We start from the raw sequence: 23093 nt of genomic DNA on the forward strand, positions 1-23093 counted from the left end.
CTTAGTTATTACTGTAATGCTGGAGAAACTGAGGCAAGATAGAGATTAGAGAGTATTTAATATTTTATTTGAAAGAGAGAGATTTACTGGGACCAAATGGATCCAGGTCTGAATGAGACTGTAGTCTCCAAGAATTTAGCCAACAATGTGAGTTCTCACTGACATATATACACATGGCTCAGACTAAGGGGGGAGACTGAGGTAAGTGCAGTCAGGGAGCTGAGAGTGGGATCGGGACTCTGATAGTGTGGGGTGAGCACCGGAGATGGGCTGACATAATAGGAGGAGGTACCCCAGACATAGGGAGAGGCATCTTGATAAGATGGTATCTGATATTCTGATAGCTTGGGAGGGGGAGAGGCATTCTGATATTTTAAAACATAAGATCTTTTTTTTCTTATCAAATATTCTGATTAAGAGGGAGGGGTGGTTTTGCAGAACACTTAGGGAAACTGAAGCAAGACTGGGTCAGTATAATTAGGGAAACTGAATCAGGACAATAAAAGAGAACTATGGCATAACATTACTTAGAATCAAAATCAGAAAACTTAAGTGATTTTCACACATATGTCAAGGCTTGGACTCCTAAGTCAAATCCAGTGCAAGGGTAGTTGTTGCACTGCACCATTTTGTTCAGTACTATCCCTAAACCACACACTTTGCCATCCTTGAAGTTAGTAAACTATTGTTCTCAGTTTCCTGACGTGCAGAAAGGTTGGGCAAGCACTGAGGACAAAAAGAGCTTTGGGACAATGGAATCCCAGATGCTCATTCCCCAGATTTTTTTCAGCCCTGGAAAAATCTGTCCTGCCCTAATCCTGAAGTGATCTCTTTCACCATCTTCTTGGTCTTTGAAAAGAGGATTCATATCTGGAAGCATGAACAGAGAGAGAAACTGGCAACAATCCATAGGGTGGAGGAATTGCTGTCTCTAGGGCTCTTGAATATATCCCTATTTCTTCTCTGAGCTTTTGTTTCCTCATCTTGAAAATGTTTAATTTGTGATTCTAATTCCAAAGTCTTGTCTATCTCCTTTTCTTACTCTTTGATAGCGACTATATCTTCCTATTAGAATTTAGAGAAGGAAGTGTTCCAGAGGTTGGAGAACCATGAGTGTTTCCTTTGTAGGCATTTGTGACTTTCTAACCTGTAAACAGAGTATTCCCTAGAGATTTGTCCTGATATATAGCTCTTTCTTTTCTTTTTCTATCAATATTCTCTTCCTTAGCATTTTCATTCACTCCCATTATTTTAATCATCTGTCTTATGCAGATGACATTTCAATTTCTATTCTAGTCCTGACTAGACTTCCAAGCACATTTTGAGCTATTAGCTCAAATTCTGAGGCGCTTCATTATCTCAAGCCTGTTGTTCTCTAAATTTTATTGTCAGTAGCGTTCACTTATGTTCCTTGAATTCTCTCTTACCTATCTTTTCTTTATTCTCATTGCTGTCACTCTAGTTCAAGATCCTCTTTACCAGTTGTCTGGATAGTTGTATCAACCTCCTCACAAATCTTCCTGATTCTGTTTGTATTCCTTCTAAAAATTTCTCTGACCATGTTTCTCCTATTCACAAAATATTCCATGGCTTCCTGTTTCCAATAGAGTGTGTTCAGTTTCCTTTGCCTGGCATTGAGGATCCTTTACAATATGACTTTTTCATTAATTTTTACTTTCCTTCATATGCTCTAGTTTGTAGCTCCACTCGACTACATGAGAACCTCCATCTATGTTACCACAAACACGCCTCATGAAACCTTTCTTGTTGAACTTTTGTGTTAATAGTAACTTTCCTTTGCTTTTCCCTCTGCAGACTCATACCTCTCCAACACCTTTATCCTTTAAGATATGACAGCTGTCTGCATTTGTATTAATATGGTTTTTAGCTACATGATCTTTATAATTGGATTATTGGATATTTTATATATTCTATGGTTATTTTGAATGGAATTTTTTTTCTGTCTCAGAGATGGAAAAAATGATTTTGGGGGGTTTACATTTTCATATGTTATTTTGCTGAAGTTAATTGTGACTCTTAATTTTTTTATTTGAATCTCTAGGGTTCTTTGGTAAAGTCTGCCAGAAAATGATAATTTTGTTGCTCACCTGTTCCCGTAACTTTTTTCTTATCTTATTCTTATTGTTCTCCTTTCTAGGACCATAGTAAATAATACATCATGATAATATGCAACTCTGCTTTCCCCCTGATCTTATTGGAATGGTTTTTAGCATTTTTCCATTATAGATAATACAAACTCTTAGTTTAAAATAAATACTACCAACATATTAAGGAATGATCTATTTATTCCTCTGCTTTGTATCTGACCTTTGTGCTTAGAATACTCTCTCCTTCTTTTACTCTACTTCTTGGCTTCTCTGGTTTCCTTGAAGTCTCAGCTAAAACCCTAACTTCTATAAGAGGATTTTCTCAGTTTCCCTTAGTACTAGTTCCTTCCTTTTGAGATTATCTTCAAGTTATCTAATTTATGTCTTGTTTGTCTTTATGTCTTGTTTATTTTTTCCTTCCATGTTTATATATTCTTCTTGACCCTGTTTAAATTATGAGAAGAATCGTCAAGAATAAAGTAAAGATGAAGCAGGAGTAAAATGCTATTTTAGTTATGAAAAATAGCCACATTTAATCTTTAGTTTATCCCCCCCTTTTTTTTGCTCTTAAAAACAAAAAATATGGAGCCAAGCCAACTCCCAATTCTTAGTCTTTCTTTATTTCCTCCATGATACTAGAACATGGTGAGATTTTGAAGACACTTGTTTATCTCTTCATTAATGATTTTTATCATTAATTCCTTCCTTATTGCCCAAATACATTTACCTTTCTGGGTTTCTCTGATGTTTGCAATTCCAAAAGTTCCACTCAACTTAGGTCTTTTCATTAGGAATACTTGAAAGTTCTCGATTCTGTTAAAGCCCAGTTTCTGTCCCTGTTAGAATGTACTCAGCTTTGCAGGTAAGTTGTTTTTGTTTGTATATACCTTTATATTTTGCTTTTGGATAATCATATTCCAGTATTTTCTCTCCTTTATATTCATGAGCCTGGTCTTGTGTGATCTTGAATGGGGTTCCTTGTTATTTGAACTCTTTCATTCTAACTACTTACTTCAAGTAGTACTTTAATTTTACTTCAATTTTGTATTCTTCTGATCAAAGCTCTGCATTGACATTTCTAGATATTTTCATTTTGGGGTTTCTACAGGAGGTAACCAGTGAATTTTTTTCTACTTTTGTTTTGATTTCTGTAAATACAGTGTCCAGGTTTTACATTTACTCATTTTTGGGGGAAGTCTGTTGTTCTATCATGCCCAATTCTTTCATGACCTCATTGGTCAGAGCATTCTTCGCTTTGTATTCTCAACTGTTTCTCAAAGTCTGTCCAACTTCATATTCATTTTAGAAATCTGAATTTCTTAAATCTTATCTCTGATCTATTTTCCAGGTCAGTTTTTAAAAATATTTTCTCTTTTAAAAAAAAAAAAAATCTCTTTACTTTGTCATGATATTTCCTGTCTCATGATATTACTGAATTTGGATTACTCCATTATGTTGTTGTTTTTCCCCCCAGCTTAATTCATTAAACACTTGTTAAATGCCTACTATATGCCAGTCATATGCAAAACACTGGAGAGATAAAAAAAAAAGACAGTTTCCACCCTTAAGGAACTTACAATCTAATGTGGAAAATCAGCAAACAAAAGGAAACTGAAAAGCAACAGGAGGGGGAAGAGAAGGGGAAAGGAAACGAAGGAGTATCCAACAGGGGTGTAGTCATAGAAAACTGTTGAAGAATAGTTTTCAAGGTATCTGCTACTTTTCTAAGGCTTTCAACTTTCTCTTTTAAGGTATTTATTGTTACACTCTTTTTTCTGCTCAAGCACTTTTATTTCATTTTTTTCTTTTAATATTTGGTTTCATTTCTCCCAGACATTTTCTGTTAACTTGTGACCAAGTCCTTTGTTTCTCAGGATTTTACTTGAATTTGTTGTGAAATTACTTTCTTCTTTTGGGTTTACCATTTGGATTTTTCTCAATTTATAGTATTTATTGTATTTGCTGTTTTCTTAATTTTGTTCTATTATCACCAGTTTCAGGATTAGAACTTTGTGCTTGGATATGACTATGCTCTTTGCATATTCTCAGATATTATCTTAGGCCCTATGTGATATAATGGAATGCCACTGCCTTTGCTATCATAGATGTGATGACTAAGACTTGGACCCATTTTCTTCTGGAATTCTGAGTTTGTGGCTCAGTCTTTTGCTGGCCACCTTATATTTTGACCTCATTTTTTCCTTTCTTTTCTCTTTGTCTTTGCACAATTCCAAAAGCAAGAATTAGCTATATATCTGACAGTCCTCAATTTGGTGTTAATTTTGCTCTTAGTAGCTTCTTGCCAGACTCCTGGCATCTTGTTGCCCAAGCAACTCTTGTGTCTTACTGTGTTTCTAATATGAGCTACTTGGCTGTTGAGCTGCTGGCCTCTCCTGTGTCTCCAGGATAGATTTCGTGGATACTGCTCTTCTTGGATCTATACTGACCTTATTTCCTATTATAGCTGGCATTGACTCTGATTGCTGTGGCTTCTAGCTCTCCTACTTTTGTCTCTCTTCAGAGACTCCATAGGCTTTTGGCAAAATTCTTGCAGTGCCCTGAACTCTATAAGCAATTTCCTTCTTAGTTTTCTTTACCATTGTACCTTCAGATACACTTCTAGAATTTCCCTAGAATGCTTGTGGAAACCTAGCACTTGTAATTACTATCCTATGCCACTTTAACTGGAAGTCTGTAATAGTCTCGTATTAGTGGTCTCCTTTCCTCCAGATTTTACCTCCCATTTTCATTTTGTAGGCACTGAATCTTCCTCCCAAATGTGACCCTGGGCAAGTCATTTAATCCTGTTTACCTTGGTAAAATGAGCTAGAGAAGGAAATATCAAACCACTTACCTTTGCCAAGAAAATCTCCAGTGGGCTCACACAGAGACAGACATGACTAAAATGACTCAATAACAAAGACCTTTGTTCATATCTTTTCCTTGATCTATTTTAAAAGTAGGTATTAAATAGAACATGATGGTACCAAAACTGCTCTGCTTTTCTTATATCCTTTTCTGAACTTCCTTCTGTTTGTGTTTGGATGTGTTGTAAATATTTCATTAATGTTCTTTCCTTTAATGGCTTTATTTTTGCATCAATCTTACTAGCCTTTCCTTTCTCCAGTAACTCTCTACATGTTCTTCTCACCCTCAAAAGGCATCTTTTGTAACAGATTAGTATAGGCAATCAAAAACATATTTATATCATTCCTACCAAGAAGTGGAAGCATGTTTCATCATCAGACTTCCAGAATGATGATTGATCATTACATTAATCAGAATTTTGAAGTCTTCTTGTTGTAGTCATTGTATAAATTGTTATCCAGGTTCTATTCATGTTATTTTGCATCATTTCAAAACAAGTCTTTTTAGATTGTTATGCATCCATACCATTTTTATGTTGTAATAGTATTTCATTACATTAAAATAGCATATTTGCTCAGCAATTTCCCATTTTGTTTGCTTTTTTTTGTTTTCTTCAATAAAAATAGCTGCTGTATACATGTATTTTTTATCTAAATGGCTCCTTTACCTTCTAGCTTAGACTTCTGTGTATTAAAGAGGGTTTATTTTAGTGACTTTTGGGATATAGTTCAAAATTGTTTTCTAGAATCTTTAGACTAATGCAAGTGGTGTTTCTACCAAACTTTATAACTTTTACTATTCCCATCTTTTATTATCTTTGCCAGTTTAAACCTCCGAGTGATTTTGATGTCCATTTCTCTTATTATTGATATCACTTCTCCATTGGGGGAATTTGGCTTTATATATTTGTTAATTTACCATAAATATAAGTTATTAGATTTTTATTGGATGAAGGATTAATTGTCCTGTCAAAGAGGACCAAAATTATATCATTATGTTAAAATCAAGGTACAAGGTATTCAACTGTGGCTGATTAGACTAATATGAGTTCAGACTGCTGTACTACAAATTGGTTATGAATAGCCCATATGGACATTTGGGCAGGATTCTCTTAAGTTTGCACATCTTACATTTTTTTGAATTACTTCAATTCTGCTTTGCTCATAGAGCACAGCATCTTCTCTTAAGAGGGCACACCATTCTGGGTAGTCCTGTTCCAGTGTCTCCCGTGTCACACAATCAGTTCCAAATTTCTTCAAGGAGACCTTGAAGGTGTCATTGTGTTGCCTCTTCTGATCACTATGTGAGTGCTTGCCTTGTGCGAATTCTCCCTAAGATAGTGTTTTAAGTAAGAGTATATTTGGCATTCAAACAACATGGCACCACTCTGGAGTTGTATTCTATAATAGAGTTTGAATGCCTGGCAGTTTTGTTCAAAAAAGGACCTCATTGTTTGGTACCTTATCCTGCTAGGTAATCTTCAGAATCTTCATAAGTAATTCAAATATAAACAGTTCTGTTTCCTGGCATGGCACTAGTATACTGCCCAGTTTTCACAGGCATATAACACTGGCAAACCATTCAAGTATCTTTGCCAAGAAAACCCTAAATGGTGTCATGAAAAGTTGGACACAACTTAAAAACAAACAACAAAGTTACCTACTTAGACGTTATCAGAAGGACCTTTTTTTCCCCCAAAAAAAAACCATTTAAGCAGGGTTTGACCAGAGAGCAGGAAAGGTGTGTGGTAAGCCATATGGAGACCACACAGGTTCAGTATGTCATTTACTATAGTTCTCTACTGAGGAATGGGTTGAAATCTTAATTTGTTTTTATGGGATTAGGTATGCCAGAGCCTCTTAAAACAGGACAAAGGATAATCTTCATGTGAAGACTATTCTTTCAATTGACCTTACAATATTAAGTCCTTTGAGAGCTCCCCAAACCTGTGGAACTCAAGTGCAGAGATCTGCTGTTGATTCTACTAGATTACTCTCCTATTGGCCATTGTCCAGTGATTTCTCAGGTGACTATTTTAATTTCTCTTACAGTTTCCCCAATTCCTTGTGTGAAAACTGTTCACTGCTCCCTCCAGAAAGGAAATTCCTCTTCATCAAGGATTAGCTAACGGATATGCCAGGGTCTTTCTGATAATGTATTTACAAGTCTCTTCCTCACTTATGTTCTCATTCTTCTTTCTTCTGCCTCAGGGATCAGTTCAATGCCTTTTAGTTGGAGCTTGTTCTTCCTGTTGATGCCAGTTCTTATCTTTAAGCTTATTGGTCAACAGAAATCATCAGCAGAGCTCCCTTTGTTTCTTTTACCAGTCCCATTAGCTCTCCTCCCTCCCCCCACCTCAGTTTTTATTGTATAATCCCTAAATGCTGAAAACACATTCTAGTCTATGAACGTGCTAGACAAATTTGTGTTCAGTAGATCAATAGAAGTTTAATTTAACTTCTTCAGAATGGTCAACATCAGTTAAGGAATACTAGATACGATACTTTTATCTACCCTCTCTGACAGCCTTGCTTAACAAAATCTGCTGAGCTAATCCCTGATCAATGGGAACATTGATTGAGAGAATTCTCCATAGTTAACCATAAGAGCCCTTGCCACAGGGTGCCATAGTTTTTTATATCTAGCCATTTGATCCTATGTATTTATAGTATCCATCAGACACATTGGAAACCATAAAACCATCCTATCCCAATTACTGATTGCCACATGTGAAGAGTGAACATGATTCAATCTGAAATATGTTCAGGTTCAATGTTGGAATAAAATGAAGCACTTGTAGTTGTTTAAAGTTTACTTAGCCATAGCATAGAAAGGATATTAAAATTAAAAAAAAAAAAAAAAAGATTAGTTGGGCAGATGTTTTATCTTTACCTTCCTCTTTTATGGAAATATCACATCTGAAGGCCCAGCCATGTGGATGTACCTTTTTGTATTTTTTGTGATCAGGAAACCAAGTCACCAAAAGTCCCCTTTTACAGCTCACTAATTCACTCACAATCCCACCCACTGAAGTGATTTTTCTGGACCTTTTCATCCCTCCTCAAACCCTACTCTCTCCACTAAGAATCTTTCTTTTCGCTGAAAAAAAGAAGCCATTTGCCAAGAGGTGAAACTAAAGTATCATCTTTTATGAGAGGCAATTCTTGATTCTCTCAATTGCTATTGCTCTTCTTCTCATACTGCCTTGTACTCTCTCACTTGTACCCGTAGAAAGCAAAAACAAAACAAAACAAACAAAACAAAACAAAACAAAACAAAACAAAAAAACCTTATCTTTTCATGTAATACAGGGGTGGTGGATGTGGTAGTGGCAAAAAAAAACATTTGAGGAAATGAAATGAAGAGGCAGAAAAATTCTTGATATTTAAATTCCACCTTAAAAGAAGAACTATTCTATAAGGTCGAGGTGAAGAAAGAATCAATACCAGACATAGCAGATAGTTGAAGGAAAGGCATGGAAGTGGGCTGGGTGGTATCAAGTTTGAGGAAGAATGAAAAGGCCAGTAATAATAGATAATAGAGCAGGAGGAGGAAACAATGTAAAATGGGGACAGAGAGATAGGAAGGGCTAAAGTATATTTAGTATTTGAGGAACAGCAGAGACACCAGTTTATCAGATGATGTGGTGAGAGAAGTAAGGATACTGGCAAAGTAGGAAAAGGCCAAGTTGTGAAGGACTTTAAGTACCAGTTGGAGAAAATAAGGAGCCAGTAGAGTTTGTTGAATTAGGCAAGTGACATGTCATATTAGGAAGATTAATTTGGCAGCTGAGCATAGGATGAATCAGAGTAGGGGAGATAGTCTCAGGATGCGGCAATGAAGAGTTACATTAGGGTAGTAGCAGTATTAGAGGAGAAAAGGGACATACATATATGAGAGAGATCATAAAGAAATGAAATTTCTTGTCAACAGATCAGATATGGAGAGGAGAGGGGATAGGGAATCAGGGATGACCCCGATGTGAATCTGGACAAACTGAGAAGATGCTAGTGCTCTCCAGGATAAGGAAATTGAAAAGAGAAGATTTATGTGGGGGAAGAATAATGAATTCAATTTTGCAAATGTTGAGTTTTTAAAATTGGTACCAAATATCGAGTTTGAAATATCTATTAAACAGTTAGAAATGTGATATTGGAGGTCAGGAGAAGTTAGAGATGGATGGATCAGTAGATCTCAGAATCATCAGCATAGAAATGAGGATTGAATCCAGGGGAGCTCATGAGATCATCAGAGAAGAGGACCCAAAATAAAGTCCCAGAAGATATACCCAATGTTGTAGGTAATCATGGACTAAAGATCCAGGGAAGGGGATTGAATCATCTAGTAATAGTGGAACCAGGAGAGAATAGTGCATCTTTATTGTATATAATACAGTATAATTGTTAAAAGTTAGAAGAGCTGAATTCCATTCCAAGATTCCATATGTAGTAGTTGTGTGACAATTGTCAACTCCTTTAACCTCTCAAATAGTTTCCTCAACTATAAAATTGATAGTAATACCAGAACTCTTATAAGGAAAGCATTTTGTAAGACTTTGACCTATCGAAGGGGAATTGACCATTTCAGTCCTCTACTTAGAACTCTTCAGTGGCTCCTTTCTCTCTACAGGATCCTGGCATTTGATGCCATCCACAATTTTACCTTGCATCACTGACTGTATCTCCTATTACATTCTGGCTCAGCCAAACTGGATTGCTTGACACTGTTGCATCCTCCTGTTGCCTTCTGGTTTCATACCCTTGTAAATAGCATTTACTCTGCCTGAAATTGCTCCATTCCCTATTTGTCAAAATCCTTGCCACCTTCCAAAGTATATCTCAGAAGCTATCCTCTCCATGAAGACTTCTCTGATTATTCCCCTCCATAGTTACAAGCAATCACTGAATCCCAAGAGCATTTTCTCATGTCTTTTTTCCACACTAGGTCTTGTATTATATTTGTCTTTTTCTCTTCCTAGATTCTCTTCCTAGAGAATCTTTTTCTCTTCCTAGTTCTCAGAATAAAAACTCATAATAATAATAATAATGTAAAATAATAATTATGTAAATTGTACATGATTCAATTGTAAGGTTTCAAAAGTATTTTCTTCCCAATCTTATGAGATAAGTAGTACAAGTATTCCCATTTTACAGGAAAGGAAATTAAGACTCAGAGAGAGAGAATGATTTGTGCTAGGTCATACAGGACTTAGGATTCTAATGCAACAATCTTGTATCCAAATCCAGAGCACTTTTTCATATATTAAAGAAATCTCCACATTCCTAGTTGATCACTACACATGGTCAGAAATCAGCTGTTTGAACAGAATGTAATTGAAATTAAACTAGTGTCATTTAACTAGTTCTCTCTCTTTGTTTCTAGCGATCATTCACCCTGATAGTGGAGGCCTGGGACTGGGATAATGGCACTCAAAATGGTGAGTATATCCCCAGAAGGAGATTCTCTTGATAGGGTGATTTGTAAACTTGGGGGATGTGAATAGGGAGACAGAATTGAGTTCTGAAATTAGAATTTGGGAAGGAAGTGAGTTTGGTCTTCAGAGAGTAATGGAGTGAAAGATTACTTTGGTTCTCTTTTTCCTAAGATAGATGGAAAGTAGATTGCCTACTATCTTCCAGCAGCTCAGTAGAGTCAAAGGCTACAAGACATAAAGTTGTTGAAGGCTGTCTTGTGTAGACCAAGGTTATGGTGGGGAACATGAGGACTCAAGAATTTCCTATCGTTAAAATATTCTTTGGAAATATAGTATAGAATATGATGAGGGAAATTGGTAAGAAGACACATGATTAATTAACTTCCTCCAGTCCATCTGATAAAATCACAGTATGTAATTGGAGAAAGTTAAGTTGCCTTACTGTTGGCACAAAGACCAAAAGGAACTTTTATAGAAAACGGTTTGATTTCTTGCTAGTTCTAAGAAATAAAGTTCTTTACCTGGGGCACATTCTAGGAAAATGTCTATGTGTAGTAATGCAACCAATGACAAAACTACTAGGGTGAGCTTAATGCCTAAGGCATTAGGGGATGATTTTCAATCAATCTCTCCTGTTGCTTTTGAGAGCTCTGTCAGGCCTAGACTTTTGTGAGGGGGGAAGTTGGGGAAATGAAAATTTCTTTTTGAATTTGCTTTATTTTTTTAAAGTTAATAAAATATATCATAAATATTTTTGAAGTAATTATTTTAAAAATAATAATACTTTTTTGACTGAGAGAATTGGGGTTAATTGACTTGTCCAGGGTCATACAACTAGAAAGTGTTAAGTATCTGAGGCTAGATTTGAACTCAAGTGCTCTAGACATCAAGGCTGGTGCTCTATCCACTGCGCCACTTAGCTGCCCCCAAAGTAATAATACTTTTATTATTTATGCCACAAGATTGTTGGGAAGAAAATGCAGACTTTGAAGTGCTATATAAATGTGAGGTGATAGTAATATTACTTTTTCTATTTTTTGGTTAGTGTTCTCACACCTGTAAAATGGAATTAATACTACTTCTTCTCTGGGGATTATGGATCTAAAAATAATAAGTAAAAGGGCCAAGAACTGGATCTAGGATTTCTTTGTTATGTAGATCTCACAGGCAAGGAAACTCCCTCCTATATGCAATGTGGTTCTTTTCTTAATATTTAGAGTTGCCCAGAATATTGAAGTGATTTGTCTAGGATCATATAAGCCAATATGTATCATGCATGACTCAAACCCAGATCTTTTCAATGGCTTCAAGGTTAACTCTGTCCACAATACCACATTATATCAATGAAACGTACTTTGGAAATTGAAAGTGTTATGGAAAAACACAAACAAGTAGTGATCATTAATTAGAGAAATATATCAGGATTAGAATACAGTATGACATAGTAGAGATAGGAAGATATATACATATAGTATATGTGTGTGTGTATATATATCTTCATATATATTCATAAATAAGATATATATGTATACATGATTTGTGTTTATATATATTAATAAACTATATTTTGTGTATAAATACATTTAAATATTATACACAAATGCATATATAACATACATTCTCACATATGTGTATAATATCTAGTTTAAAAATCAGTCCATGTGTCTTTATTGAGTTCCACTGTATCTTTCGTCCTGATCTAGTAGGAGAAGGGAAGTTGGTAATCATAATAGCAATTAGGAAGTCATAAACACTAGAGCTAAGTCTTTAGGTCTGTATTCCAATCTTAGTTCACTATTTGATCTAGCAATATTTTCCTTCTCTCTCTGGGTCTCAGTTTACTCATATGTAAAATATAAGGGTTGAATTAGATGATCTTTTTAAGGTTCCTTCCAGTTCTGATATTTTATGATTTTTCAGCTATTTATCATTAGATCTTGAATTGAGTATATTAAGTTTTATTTATTTATTTATTTATTTTTAAGTATATTAAATTTTAAGGCTGAAACGTGATCGAGAAAGCCAGAGCCCCTCTGTAGATTACTTCGTAGCTAAATGGACTCTATCTCCTGTAATCTGCTTGTCTTAGAGGAGCAATAACATGCCCCTCTGTCTACTCAATGTGTTGAATTCCCATTCAGAGACACAGGGAAATAACTATCCAAAGTCTTTTTCTTTGTTGCAGTCTTCTTTCCTGTCACCAACTATATTGTATGTAACATTGCTTTTCAAACTTGTGCAAAATATCAAGCTACCCCTTCCTGGGCAAAGGTGAAGATTATTAAGTGTAGTGTTTTTAGCAGATGTTACCCACAACCAACAGTAAACATTTATTATAAATGTCTACTATGTGCCAAGCACTGGGCTAAGATTTGTGGTACAAAAAGAGCCAGAACACAATCCTTTCCCTCAAGGAAGTTACAATTTAATGGAGGAGACAATATGCAGATGTATATGAACAAAGCTGTATGTCAGATAAATAGGAAATAATTAACAGGGGGAAGGCACTAGAATTAAGTGAGGTTAGGAAAGTCTTCCTGTTGAAGATGAGATTTTAGCTGGGACTTAATGAAAATAAAGTTTCTTAGTAATTGTAGTGGAAGAGGAAGGGATTTCAAACATGATAAACAGCTAGAGAAAATGTCTGGAGCTGAGAGATGGAATGGAGTATGTCTTGTTTATGGAATAGCTGGGACACCAGTGTCTTCAAGTCAGAGTACATGGAGGGTGGACCTTAGTGTCACAAAGACTTAGATTAAAGTTAGAGACTAGTTTTGTAAAGGCAAATCATTTAACCTATTACTTCTTCAGGAAATTTTTTAAAACTAGAAACTATAGAGCCACTGCCTATTTGTATTATAGAGGGAATTTCCTCATTAGGAAAATGTACTTAAAGAAAGTGTAACTAACTGTCCTTTCTTTCCACCACAGTGTTTTTAAGTTTGTTGTACCATGTTGTCAAATCAAAGTATGGCATTATAAAATCCAAGAAATGAACATCTCTAATTTTAATTTACAGAGTGAATAGACAGAATGCATTTAATACATGGTCAGAAAACCAGCTTATTTATTGGAATACTCATCCCTTCATAAATAAAACAAGATCACAGATATCAGGGATCAGAAAGTCACAGAACATTAGAAATGGAAGGGTATCTATGCAATATTAAAGATCTTAGGGTGATAGGTCAAGCCCATTTTCTTAAAGATGAGGAAATAAAATTTAAAAAAAAATTAGACAGATGATAAATTAAAAACCCATTTTCCTGGGAGGTAACAAATAGTTATAGGTCTTTTGATGTATTACATATGTATATACAGAAATCAACATGACATCTTGAAATATTAAACTAAATGGAGGGTTACTTTGTTCTCAAGTTGAATATGCAGAAATGGGAATGAATAATACAAGGATATGTTACTTAGTATGCCAGTCCCCCTTTTTAACTATCACAACATTCAAGATTTTCATATTTCAGAAAAACCAATCAGTAAGAGCTACATAGAAGAAACATGGAGAAGTTAATGATGACAGATTCTTAGAAAATTATAAATAAATTATCTGTTTCAAAGATAAATATTTTAAAAACTATACCTCTGAAGACCATGGTCATCAGTCTTCCAACATTAATGTATTTACTTGCAAACCTAGGGAGAATGCAAGTAAAAGAGAGCTGGTTACATATTCATTTATATAAGTTGATGTTAACTAGATGTATTAACTTGAAATGAAACTTTGAGCACTTATAGAACTTCCAATAACTTCTCTATAGATAATAGAGAGTATAGATAATATAGATAATAGAGTTGGCTGGAAGCTAAAGGGTGCTCCCTGAGTTTTGAAGGTTGCATTGCTCTCTGTTAAATATCTCTTATATTTATAAACACAATATCTGATTAGAAATATTTGAGCAGACCAATTGATGGAAAAGCAGTACTTGGAAGTTACATAAAGATACATAATTTTTAAATAAGTAAGAATTTCTTAGCACCTAGTTGCCTGGAAGGGTGGCTTAAGTGGAGGTTGCATAAACCATTTTACTTGAGAGAATTCTTGCTCAGGTGTGGATAGGAGTAGATTCTAAAGATTCCATTAATAAACACTAAATGTTTAGATTGGATGTGTTATGTGGAGATTTTTCAGTTTGAAGTAAAGTACTTAAATTCATTTGCCCCCCAACAAGCCTTTGGTGATAAAATTCTGTAACCCTTTTCTTTTGGTGTGGGGTTAGGAGAGGAAGGAATCTAGATTTCATTGCTGTTTGAATGGCTTATTTTTCTATAAGACGGTAAATTGCCAATAAAGATCTGCTTTAGATACAATATTAATCAGAATCTATAATTTCATGACTGACAGAGAAGGGATAAAATTTGTCTTAACCTTTTAAACCCCAGGGACTAGAAGCATTCTTTGAACTAAAAGGAACTTCAGAAGTCATTAGTCTAAACTAAGATCAAATAAGTTGTTCAAAGTTGTCCAGAACCAAGATTTTTCCATTCTCAGCCTGACATAGAAATGACAGAAAAGAAAGGAACCTTAGTCAGCCTTATTTTACAGAAGAAACCAGCCTGTTAGTGGCTATTTGACAGCTTCCTTGTCTTCTAGAAGAAATAAGTTTTGGTAAAAACATTTTTTGAGTGAATCAGACAATCAGAACAGGGTGAACATCGTTGATGTGTCTCTTGGGAAAAAAATTAAAATATTATAGACTGGGCCATACCTTAAACAATTTGTATAAAAGGAAGAAGCTATTTCATCAACAAGAAGAAATCATAAGAAATGGAATTTAAAGAGATTGAAGCAAGCATGGCACTTAAGCATACTTTGAGGAGAAAAGGAAGTCCTGAACTGTCAGAGAAGGGAAATATTAAAGGGAGTCACTGGCTCTACAGGCATCCCAAGGTCAGCTCTTTACCTAGCTTTTGTCTCATCCCCCACCTTCTATGCCTGTTTATCTATAGAAACTATATAATGTCATCTGCTGTTTTATTATTCAAAGATTTCTGATAAATCTAGTTTTGTCTCATCATAAAGAGCCCAAGAGTTAACAAGAAATAGGTTCTCTGACTACATTTATATCTAATATCTACCTAAATATTAGGAATTTTCCTAAATAAAGTTTTAGAATGATTTTGACTGAGTTGAGAACTTTTAATCTAAAATAAGCCAAAGAGAAGTGAACAAGAAGAATTTAGAGGGGATTCTGTTGTCCCCAGATTTAAAATAATTTTTTTACAATATAATGTTGCTATATTAGAAATGGGGAAGCTATGAGACCCAGAGAAAGGAAGTAATTGGTTTTATACAGTCATTTCTACAGCCCATATTTACACAGGATTTTCTCTTTTAAAACTAGAAAGAGGTACATTTAGAATAAATTAAAGATTTTCTTATCTTTACTCAAAGTAAATTCATAGAATTCCTCACACCCATCAGAGGTAGTAGGCTAGGAATATGAAAAATATTAGAAAAAATTTAGGAAAAACCCTAGAATATGTCTACATAAGGGGATCACTGACAGGTGGGAGAATTGGGGCTGCCCCTTCCTATCATCAAGCCTTCTCTTGTGTCTCTTAAAGGACTTCCAGCTCTGCTATTTCCTACCTTCATTACTTTGGGTAAATCATTCAATAACTCTTGGCCTTCTCCTCCCCTGAAAAACAACAGCATTCAATTAGATAGTCTCTCAAGTTTTATGCAGCTCAAAGTCCTGTGCAGCTTATGCTGCATACTGAATTGGGCATATAGTGGTGAGTATACTTCTCTGTTATCTGGTCATGGCATAAAGAGTGAGTTTTGTTCAAGTACAAGTGGGTCTAATATACTAGGTTGAGTAAATGAGAATTCTAAGTTACTTAAATTTGTAATCTGGACTGAACATTTCCAACATCAATAAAACTGCATAGTGCAAGGAAGGAGAAGGAAACTAAATCTTAGAAAATGATTAGAGCTACATAAATACGCATGTGTGCGCACACACATACACAGTTCTAGTAAATGAAAGGCCAACCAGTCACGTAATCTGTTTAGAAAATATCTAGATCATTAACTTGTACATTGTGTCTTAAAACAAACATATATTGAATAGTTAACCATGTTCAACATCCTATGTTTGGCTCTAGGAAGCTAAAATAGAAAGAACATAATGAAAAAAAACTCAGAGGAAGGTGGTCTAAGTGTACCTGATCTAAAGCTATATTATATAGCAGCAGTCACCAAAACCATTTGGTATTGGCTAAGAAATAGACCAGTCGATCAGTGGAACAGATTAGATACAAAGGACAAAAAAGGGTACATCTATAGCAATCTAATCTTTGACAAACCCAAAGATTCCAACATTAGGGATAAAAATTCATTATTTGGAAAAAACTGTTGGGAAAACTGGAAATTAGTATGGCAGAAATTAGATATGGATCCACACTTAACACCATATACCAAGATAAGATCAAAATGGGTCCATGATTTAGGCATAAAGAGGGAGATAATAAATAGATTAGAGGAACAGAGGATAATCTACCTCTCAGACTTGTGGAGGAGGAAGGAATTTATGACCAGAGGAGAACTAGAGATCATTATTGATCACAAAATAGAAGATTTTGATTACATCAAACTAAAAAGTTTCTGTACAAATAATACTAATGCAAACAAGATTAGAAGGGAAGTAACAAATTGGGAAAATATTTTTAAAAACAAAGGTTCTGACAAAGGTCTCATTTCCAAAATATATAGAGAACTGACCATAATTTATAAGAAACCGAACCATTCTCCAATTGATAAATGGTCAAAGGATATGAACAGACAATTCTCAGAGGAAGAAATTGAAACTATATCCACTCACATGAAAGAGTGTTCCAAATCACTACTGATCAGAGAAATGCAAATTAAGACCACTCTGAGATACCACTACACACCTGTCAGATTGGCTAAGATGACAGGAACAAATAATGACAAATGTTGGAGGGGATGTGGGGAAATTGGGACACTAATACATTGCTGGTGGAGTTGTGAAAGAATCCAGCCATTCTGGAGAGCAATCTGGAATTATGCCCAAAAAGTTATCAAACTGTGCATACCCTTTGACCCAGCAGCGCTACTACTGGGATTATATCCCAAAGAAATACTAAAGAGCGGAAAGAAACATATATGTGCCAAAATGTTTGTGGCAGCTCTATTTGTTGTAGCTAGAAACTGGAAGATGAATGGATGTCCATCAGTTGGAGAATGGTTGGGTAAATTGTGGTATATGAAGGTTATGGAATATTATTGCTCGGTAAGAAATGACCAGCAGGAGGAATATAGAGAGGCCTGGAGAGACTTAAATCAACTGATGCTGAGTGAAATGAGCAGAACCAGAAGATCACTGTACACTTCAACAACAATACTGTATGAGGATGTATTCTGATGGAAGTGGAAATCTTCAACATAAAGAAGATCCAACTCACTTCCAGTTGATCAATGATGGACAGAGGTAGCTACACCCAGAGAAGAAACACTGGGAGGGGAATGTAAATTGTTAGCACTAATATCTGTCTGCCCAGGTTACATGTACCTGCGGATTCTAATGTTTATTGTGCAACAAGAAAATGATATTCACACACATGTATTGTACCTAGACTATATTGTAACACATGTAAAATGTATGGTATTGCCTGTCGTCGGGGGGGAGGGAATAGAGGGAGGGGGGGTAATTTGGAAAAATGAATACAAGGGATAATATTATAAAATATATATATATATATATATAATAAAAAAATAGAAAGAACATGCTTTTTCCTCTTAAGAGCTATATTAGACAGAAGATCAAATACATGTGCAGAGATTAATTCTAACAACTTTTCAAATTTGGGGGGTGAGCTGATAAATATATATACATATACATACACACACATTTGCATGCATACATTCACAATTATTTATTGTTCCCCTTTAAAAATATTTTTTCTTCTTCTCATCTTCATATTTCCAATTTCAATTTGTCTCTGAATAAATTAGATTTTGAAAGTGGAAGGAATCAAGAGTTATATTTACTAGTTGGTAATCAAAGAATGCAAACAGTTCTCAAAAGAAGATTTGCAAACTATAAGCCATCCTATGAGGGATTGCTCCAAATCACTAATAAGAGAAATACAAACAAAACAATTCTGAAAATTAAAATTTTACATCTAATAAATTTATAAAACTATCAAAAGATGGGAATATTTAATGTTGAAAGGGCTGAGGAAAGACAAGTGCATTAATACAGTGTTTAATCAGTAAATTGGTTCATGCATTCTGAAATGCAGTTTGGAATTATGCTAACAAAATGTCTATAATGCACCAAAATATTTAAAGCAACATATTTTTATAGTATCAGAGAACTAGAAACAAAGTAGATTATCCTTGATTTAGGAATGGCTAATCAAATTATGGCATGAGAACATAGTAGAATCCATAAGCAAATATGTTGAACACCTAACATAGGAAAATTTGTATAAATTAATACAAAGTAAAAGCAACAACAGGAAATTGGTATATACAATGAGTATAATAATCCAGATGGGAAGAACAACAATACAGAACTAAATGCTGTAAAATTATATTAATTAAATTAGGCTCCAAGAAGAGATGACATTTATCTTTCACTTATTTACAGAAGTAGATAACTTGGTGTGGGATGTTTATGCTATGAAACTGAGTTCATTTCACTGAACTGCTTTGTCCACCTTCTCTTTTCTTTTTTATTCTTTGTTATATGAGGGATGCTGGGTGGGAGAGGGAGGAAAGCTATCTTGAGAAATGAAAGTGATTCTATATATCTCTCAGATTGGCTAAAATGACAGGAAAATATAATGATGAATCTTGGATATGATGTGAGAAAACTGGGACACTAATACATTGTTGGAATTGTGAACTGATCCAACCAATATGGAGAGAAATATGGAACTATGCCCAAAAGGCTAATAAACTATGCAATACCCTTTGACCCATCTGTGCCATTACTGGGTCTGTATCCCAAGGAAATCGTAAAGGAGGGAAAAGGACCTATGTGTTCAGAAATGTTTATAGCATCCCTTTTTGTAATGGAAACTGAGTGGATGCCCATCAGTTGGAGAATGGCTGAATATGTTATGGTATATAAATGTAATGGAATATTATTTTTCTGTAAGAAACGATCAGCAGAATGATTTCAGAGAGGCCTAGAGAGACTTAAATGAATTGATGCTAAGTGAAATAAGCAGAACCAGGGGATCATTGTGCACACCAACAGCAAGATTATACGATGATCAATTCTGATGGACATGGGTCTTTTCAACATTGAGGTGATTCAGACAAGTTCCAATGCTTATGATGAAGAGAGCCATCTGTACTCAGAGAGAGAACTGTGGAGACTGAGGGTAGATTTCAACATAGTATTTTCATTTCTTCTCTTGTTGTTTGCTTGCTTTTTGTTTTCTTTCTTATTTTTTTCCTTTTTGTTCTGATTTTTCTTGTGCAACATGATAAATGTGGAAATATGTACAGAATAATTGCACTGTTTAATATATATTGGATTACTTGCTATCTAGGGGAGGGGATGGGAGAAGGGATGGAAAAAAATTTGGAACACAATGTTTTACAAGGGTGAATGCTGAAAATTATCTATGTATATGTTTTGAAAAGAAAAGGCTTTAATAAAAGATGAAAGTGGTAGGAAAGCAAAATGAATAAAAACTTAGCAAGAAGAATGTGGAGAGAAGTAGGAGAGTTTGATAGTGTGGACATAGTAGATTCCACCCTTTTGAGGGAGAAAAATCTACTTCCTCTTGATTCTGGTCTAGTTCCATAATATTTCCTTTGAGTTGCCCTCAGCTTCGTTTCCTGCCCTGCCTGTTGCCAAACATTAAACAACAAAGCTTTTCTCTAGCTCAGTAAATCCTGGACCTCCGGAGGAAGTGTCCACTTAAGCATCAGGCTTTATAGCTTTCTAAAAGGAGTTGAACTAAAAAGTCTTCATGTTCTCTCTCCCACTCTGATCTACTTTTCATGTTTCTCCAAAATAATTTTTATGTATAGTCTTTTATTATGTCATTATTCCATTATAAATTTTTAGTGATCCCTGATAGCTTACTGAATAAAGTTCAAAGGTTTCTGTCTGGCATTCAGGACTCTCCACAAGCTCTGTTGTCATTCTACTTTTCATTTTGCTCATTTCTCTGTACTCTGTACACCATTCATGCTATACAACTTCTCTTGTCCTTTGAATACACCTCATTTCCAATGGTTTCTTCTGTTTGGAAAACCCTCCCCCAATCTCTTTGTTGAATTCTTCTTTCTTTAAAGTCCAACTTATATTCTACCTCTTCCAGGAGGACCACTCTGATTTTCATTCAATAAATGCCCATTCTTACTCTAGTTTGATATACTTTGACACTTCTATAATATGCTCTTTATGTACTCTAGAATATTGTCATGTATTACTCTGGTGTCCATATCTTCATTCTAGATTGTGAACTCCATGACAGCAAGAACAAGCACTGTATACTTTCTAGCTCTATATCTCTCCCATCATCAAGCACAGGCTTCTAAATAAAGACACTTATAGAGATTTGTTCAATCAGTAAGCATTAGTTCAACACATAATATTCTTAAGGCAGCTGAGTGGTTACAGTGGATGGAGCTCCAGCTCTGGACTCGGGAACATTTGCTTTGCATTAAAAGCTAACCTTATCTACTTGCTAGTGATGTGACTCTAGGTAAATCATTTTGTCTGCTTCAGTTTTCCCATCTGTAAAATCAGAATAATAACAGCACTTGTCCCTAGGATTATCATCAAAATAAAATGAGATATATGTAAAGTTTTGCTTTTTGAGGTGATTCAAACCAGTTTCAATGGTCTTGTGATGGAGAAAGCAATCTGCATCCAGAGAGAGGACTGTGGGCATTGAGGGTGGATCACAACAAAATATTTTCACTCTTTTTGTTGTTTGCTTCCATTTTGTTTTCTTTCTCTTTTTTCCTTTTTGACATGATTTTTCTTGTGCAGTATAATTGTGGAAATGCATATAGAAGAATTACACATGTTTAAAAAATATTGGTTTACTTGCTGTCTAGGGGAGGGAAAAATTGGAACACAAGGTTTGGCAAGGATGAATGTTGAAAATTATGCATATGTTTTGAAAATAAAAAGCTTTAATAAAACAAGAAAAAAGGTTTGCTTTCAAAGCTCCACATATTTATTCTAAAGGTTCTAGGGATACAAAACAAAAGCTCCTTCCCCTCAAAGAGGGGAATGACATGTATTCATAAAAATTGTTAAGTTGAGTTCATGACCACATTGAAAAGGAGAGGAGAATTGGCTTTGTAAAGGGATTTCTAATGTGTATTCCTCTGGATGATCAGTTCTGTCTTTCTTCTTCCTTTTCTATTCCTTTCCTTACTCTTTGTCTGGCAGATGGGCTTCTGATTGAAAGAGTGTCACATGCAGGAATGATCAATCCTGAGGACCGCTGGAAGAGCTTACACTTCAGTGGTCACGTGGCTCATCTGGAGGTGAAGATCCGTGTGCAGTGTGATGAGAACTACTACAGCAGCACCTGTAACAAGTTCTGCAGGCCAAGGGATGATTTTGTAGGCCACTATACCTGTGATCAGTATGGCAATAAGGCCTGCATGGAAGGTTGGATGGGCCCTGAGTGTAAACAAGGTAACAAGAACCAACATGTTCAAGTTGTGAGACAAAGAAATAGAACAAATACCCTTCTTCCCCATAAGTGTTCATTTTTGGTTGTTTTATTCCTCCTATTCCAAGGATAGAAGGTACCATAATCCTGGGTATCATATTTTAGGAGAATCATCTTTATAAAACGAAGTGCCCTGACAGGAAGATTTTGGGTAATTGGAAGCTACAGAGAAAGCCCTATGGGAACAGCCAGAGTTTTGTGCCTATACTTTCACTTTTGTATTCTCATATGTTTTCAAAACTGTCCTATGAAGGGAGGGAAAGCATGAGTCAAAGATTTTAGGGCTGGAAAGGACTTTAGAATTATCTTGTCCAAAGTTTCATTGGGCTTTTTTTTATTCCAAATCTAGTTCTTTCTCCACATACAAAGATAAGATAAGGGCAAGCATGATTGCTGTCCCAAATATTTAAAGGGCTATCCTGTTAAACGGGGATTAGATTTGTTCTACTTGGTTTCAGGAGACTGAATTTGGAGGAAATAGAGAAGTATATATTTTGGCTTATGATGAGGATGAATCCATAGTTGAGTTGTTTTGAAAGGCAATAAATTCCTTTTCATTGGAGGTACTTGATTAACCTTTAGGGAGGCTGTGGGAAGAAGGGAGATTAGACCAGAGCCCTTGTAGATCCCTGATGGATTTGAGTCTGTGAGCTGCTGCGTTACCACTGTGTCTTCAATCAATAAGCATTAATTAAACACATAATTTTTTTTTGTGTGTGTGTGTGACTTTTTGTATGTAGAAGGGTCACTGGCACATTGGGAGAAAGGGAAGGCCCTTTTTTTCCCCCTCTTCTGGGAAAACTGCAAGCTCTTCAGCCTCATACTAAACAATTCTCAAGCCCTGAGTGATAGTTTCTTTAAGAACCCTGTCATGTGAGCAGCTCTCCAGAATTTCTTATAAAGGACTCTTTAACCAAACCCAAATCAAAGCAGGAGTCTCTTCAACAATATTCCCAGCAGCCTCTACTTGAAAAACCTCTAGT

General features: G+C 35.3%; 1 protein-coding gene across 2 annotated transcripts in view; it reads left to right on the forward strand.

Moving 5' to 3' along the window:
• Positions 1 to 23093, forward strand: part of JAG2 (jagged canonical Notch ligand 2) — a 148092-nt gene that overhangs the window by 53676 nt on the left and 71323 nt on the right. For both annotated transcript variants that reach the window (XM_074290817.1, XM_074290818.1), the window contains exons 3-4: positions 10359 to 10413; positions 21822 to 22073. In XM_074290817.1, coding sequence (XP_074146918.1) covers positions 10359 to 10413; positions 21822 to 22073 — 307 coding nt within the window. The remainder of the gene's footprint in view (positions 1 to 10358; positions 10414 to 21821; positions 22074 to 23093) is intronic.

Source organism: Sminthopsis crassicaudata, chromosome 2, assembly GCF_048593235.1.
Source record: "Sminthopsis crassicaudata isolate SCR6 chromosome 2, ASM4859323v1, whole genome shotgun sequence".
In the NCBI taxonomy this organism is placed as follows: domain Eukaryota; kingdom Metazoa; phylum Chordata; class Mammalia; order Dasyuromorphia; family Dasyuridae; genus Sminthopsis; species Sminthopsis crassicaudata.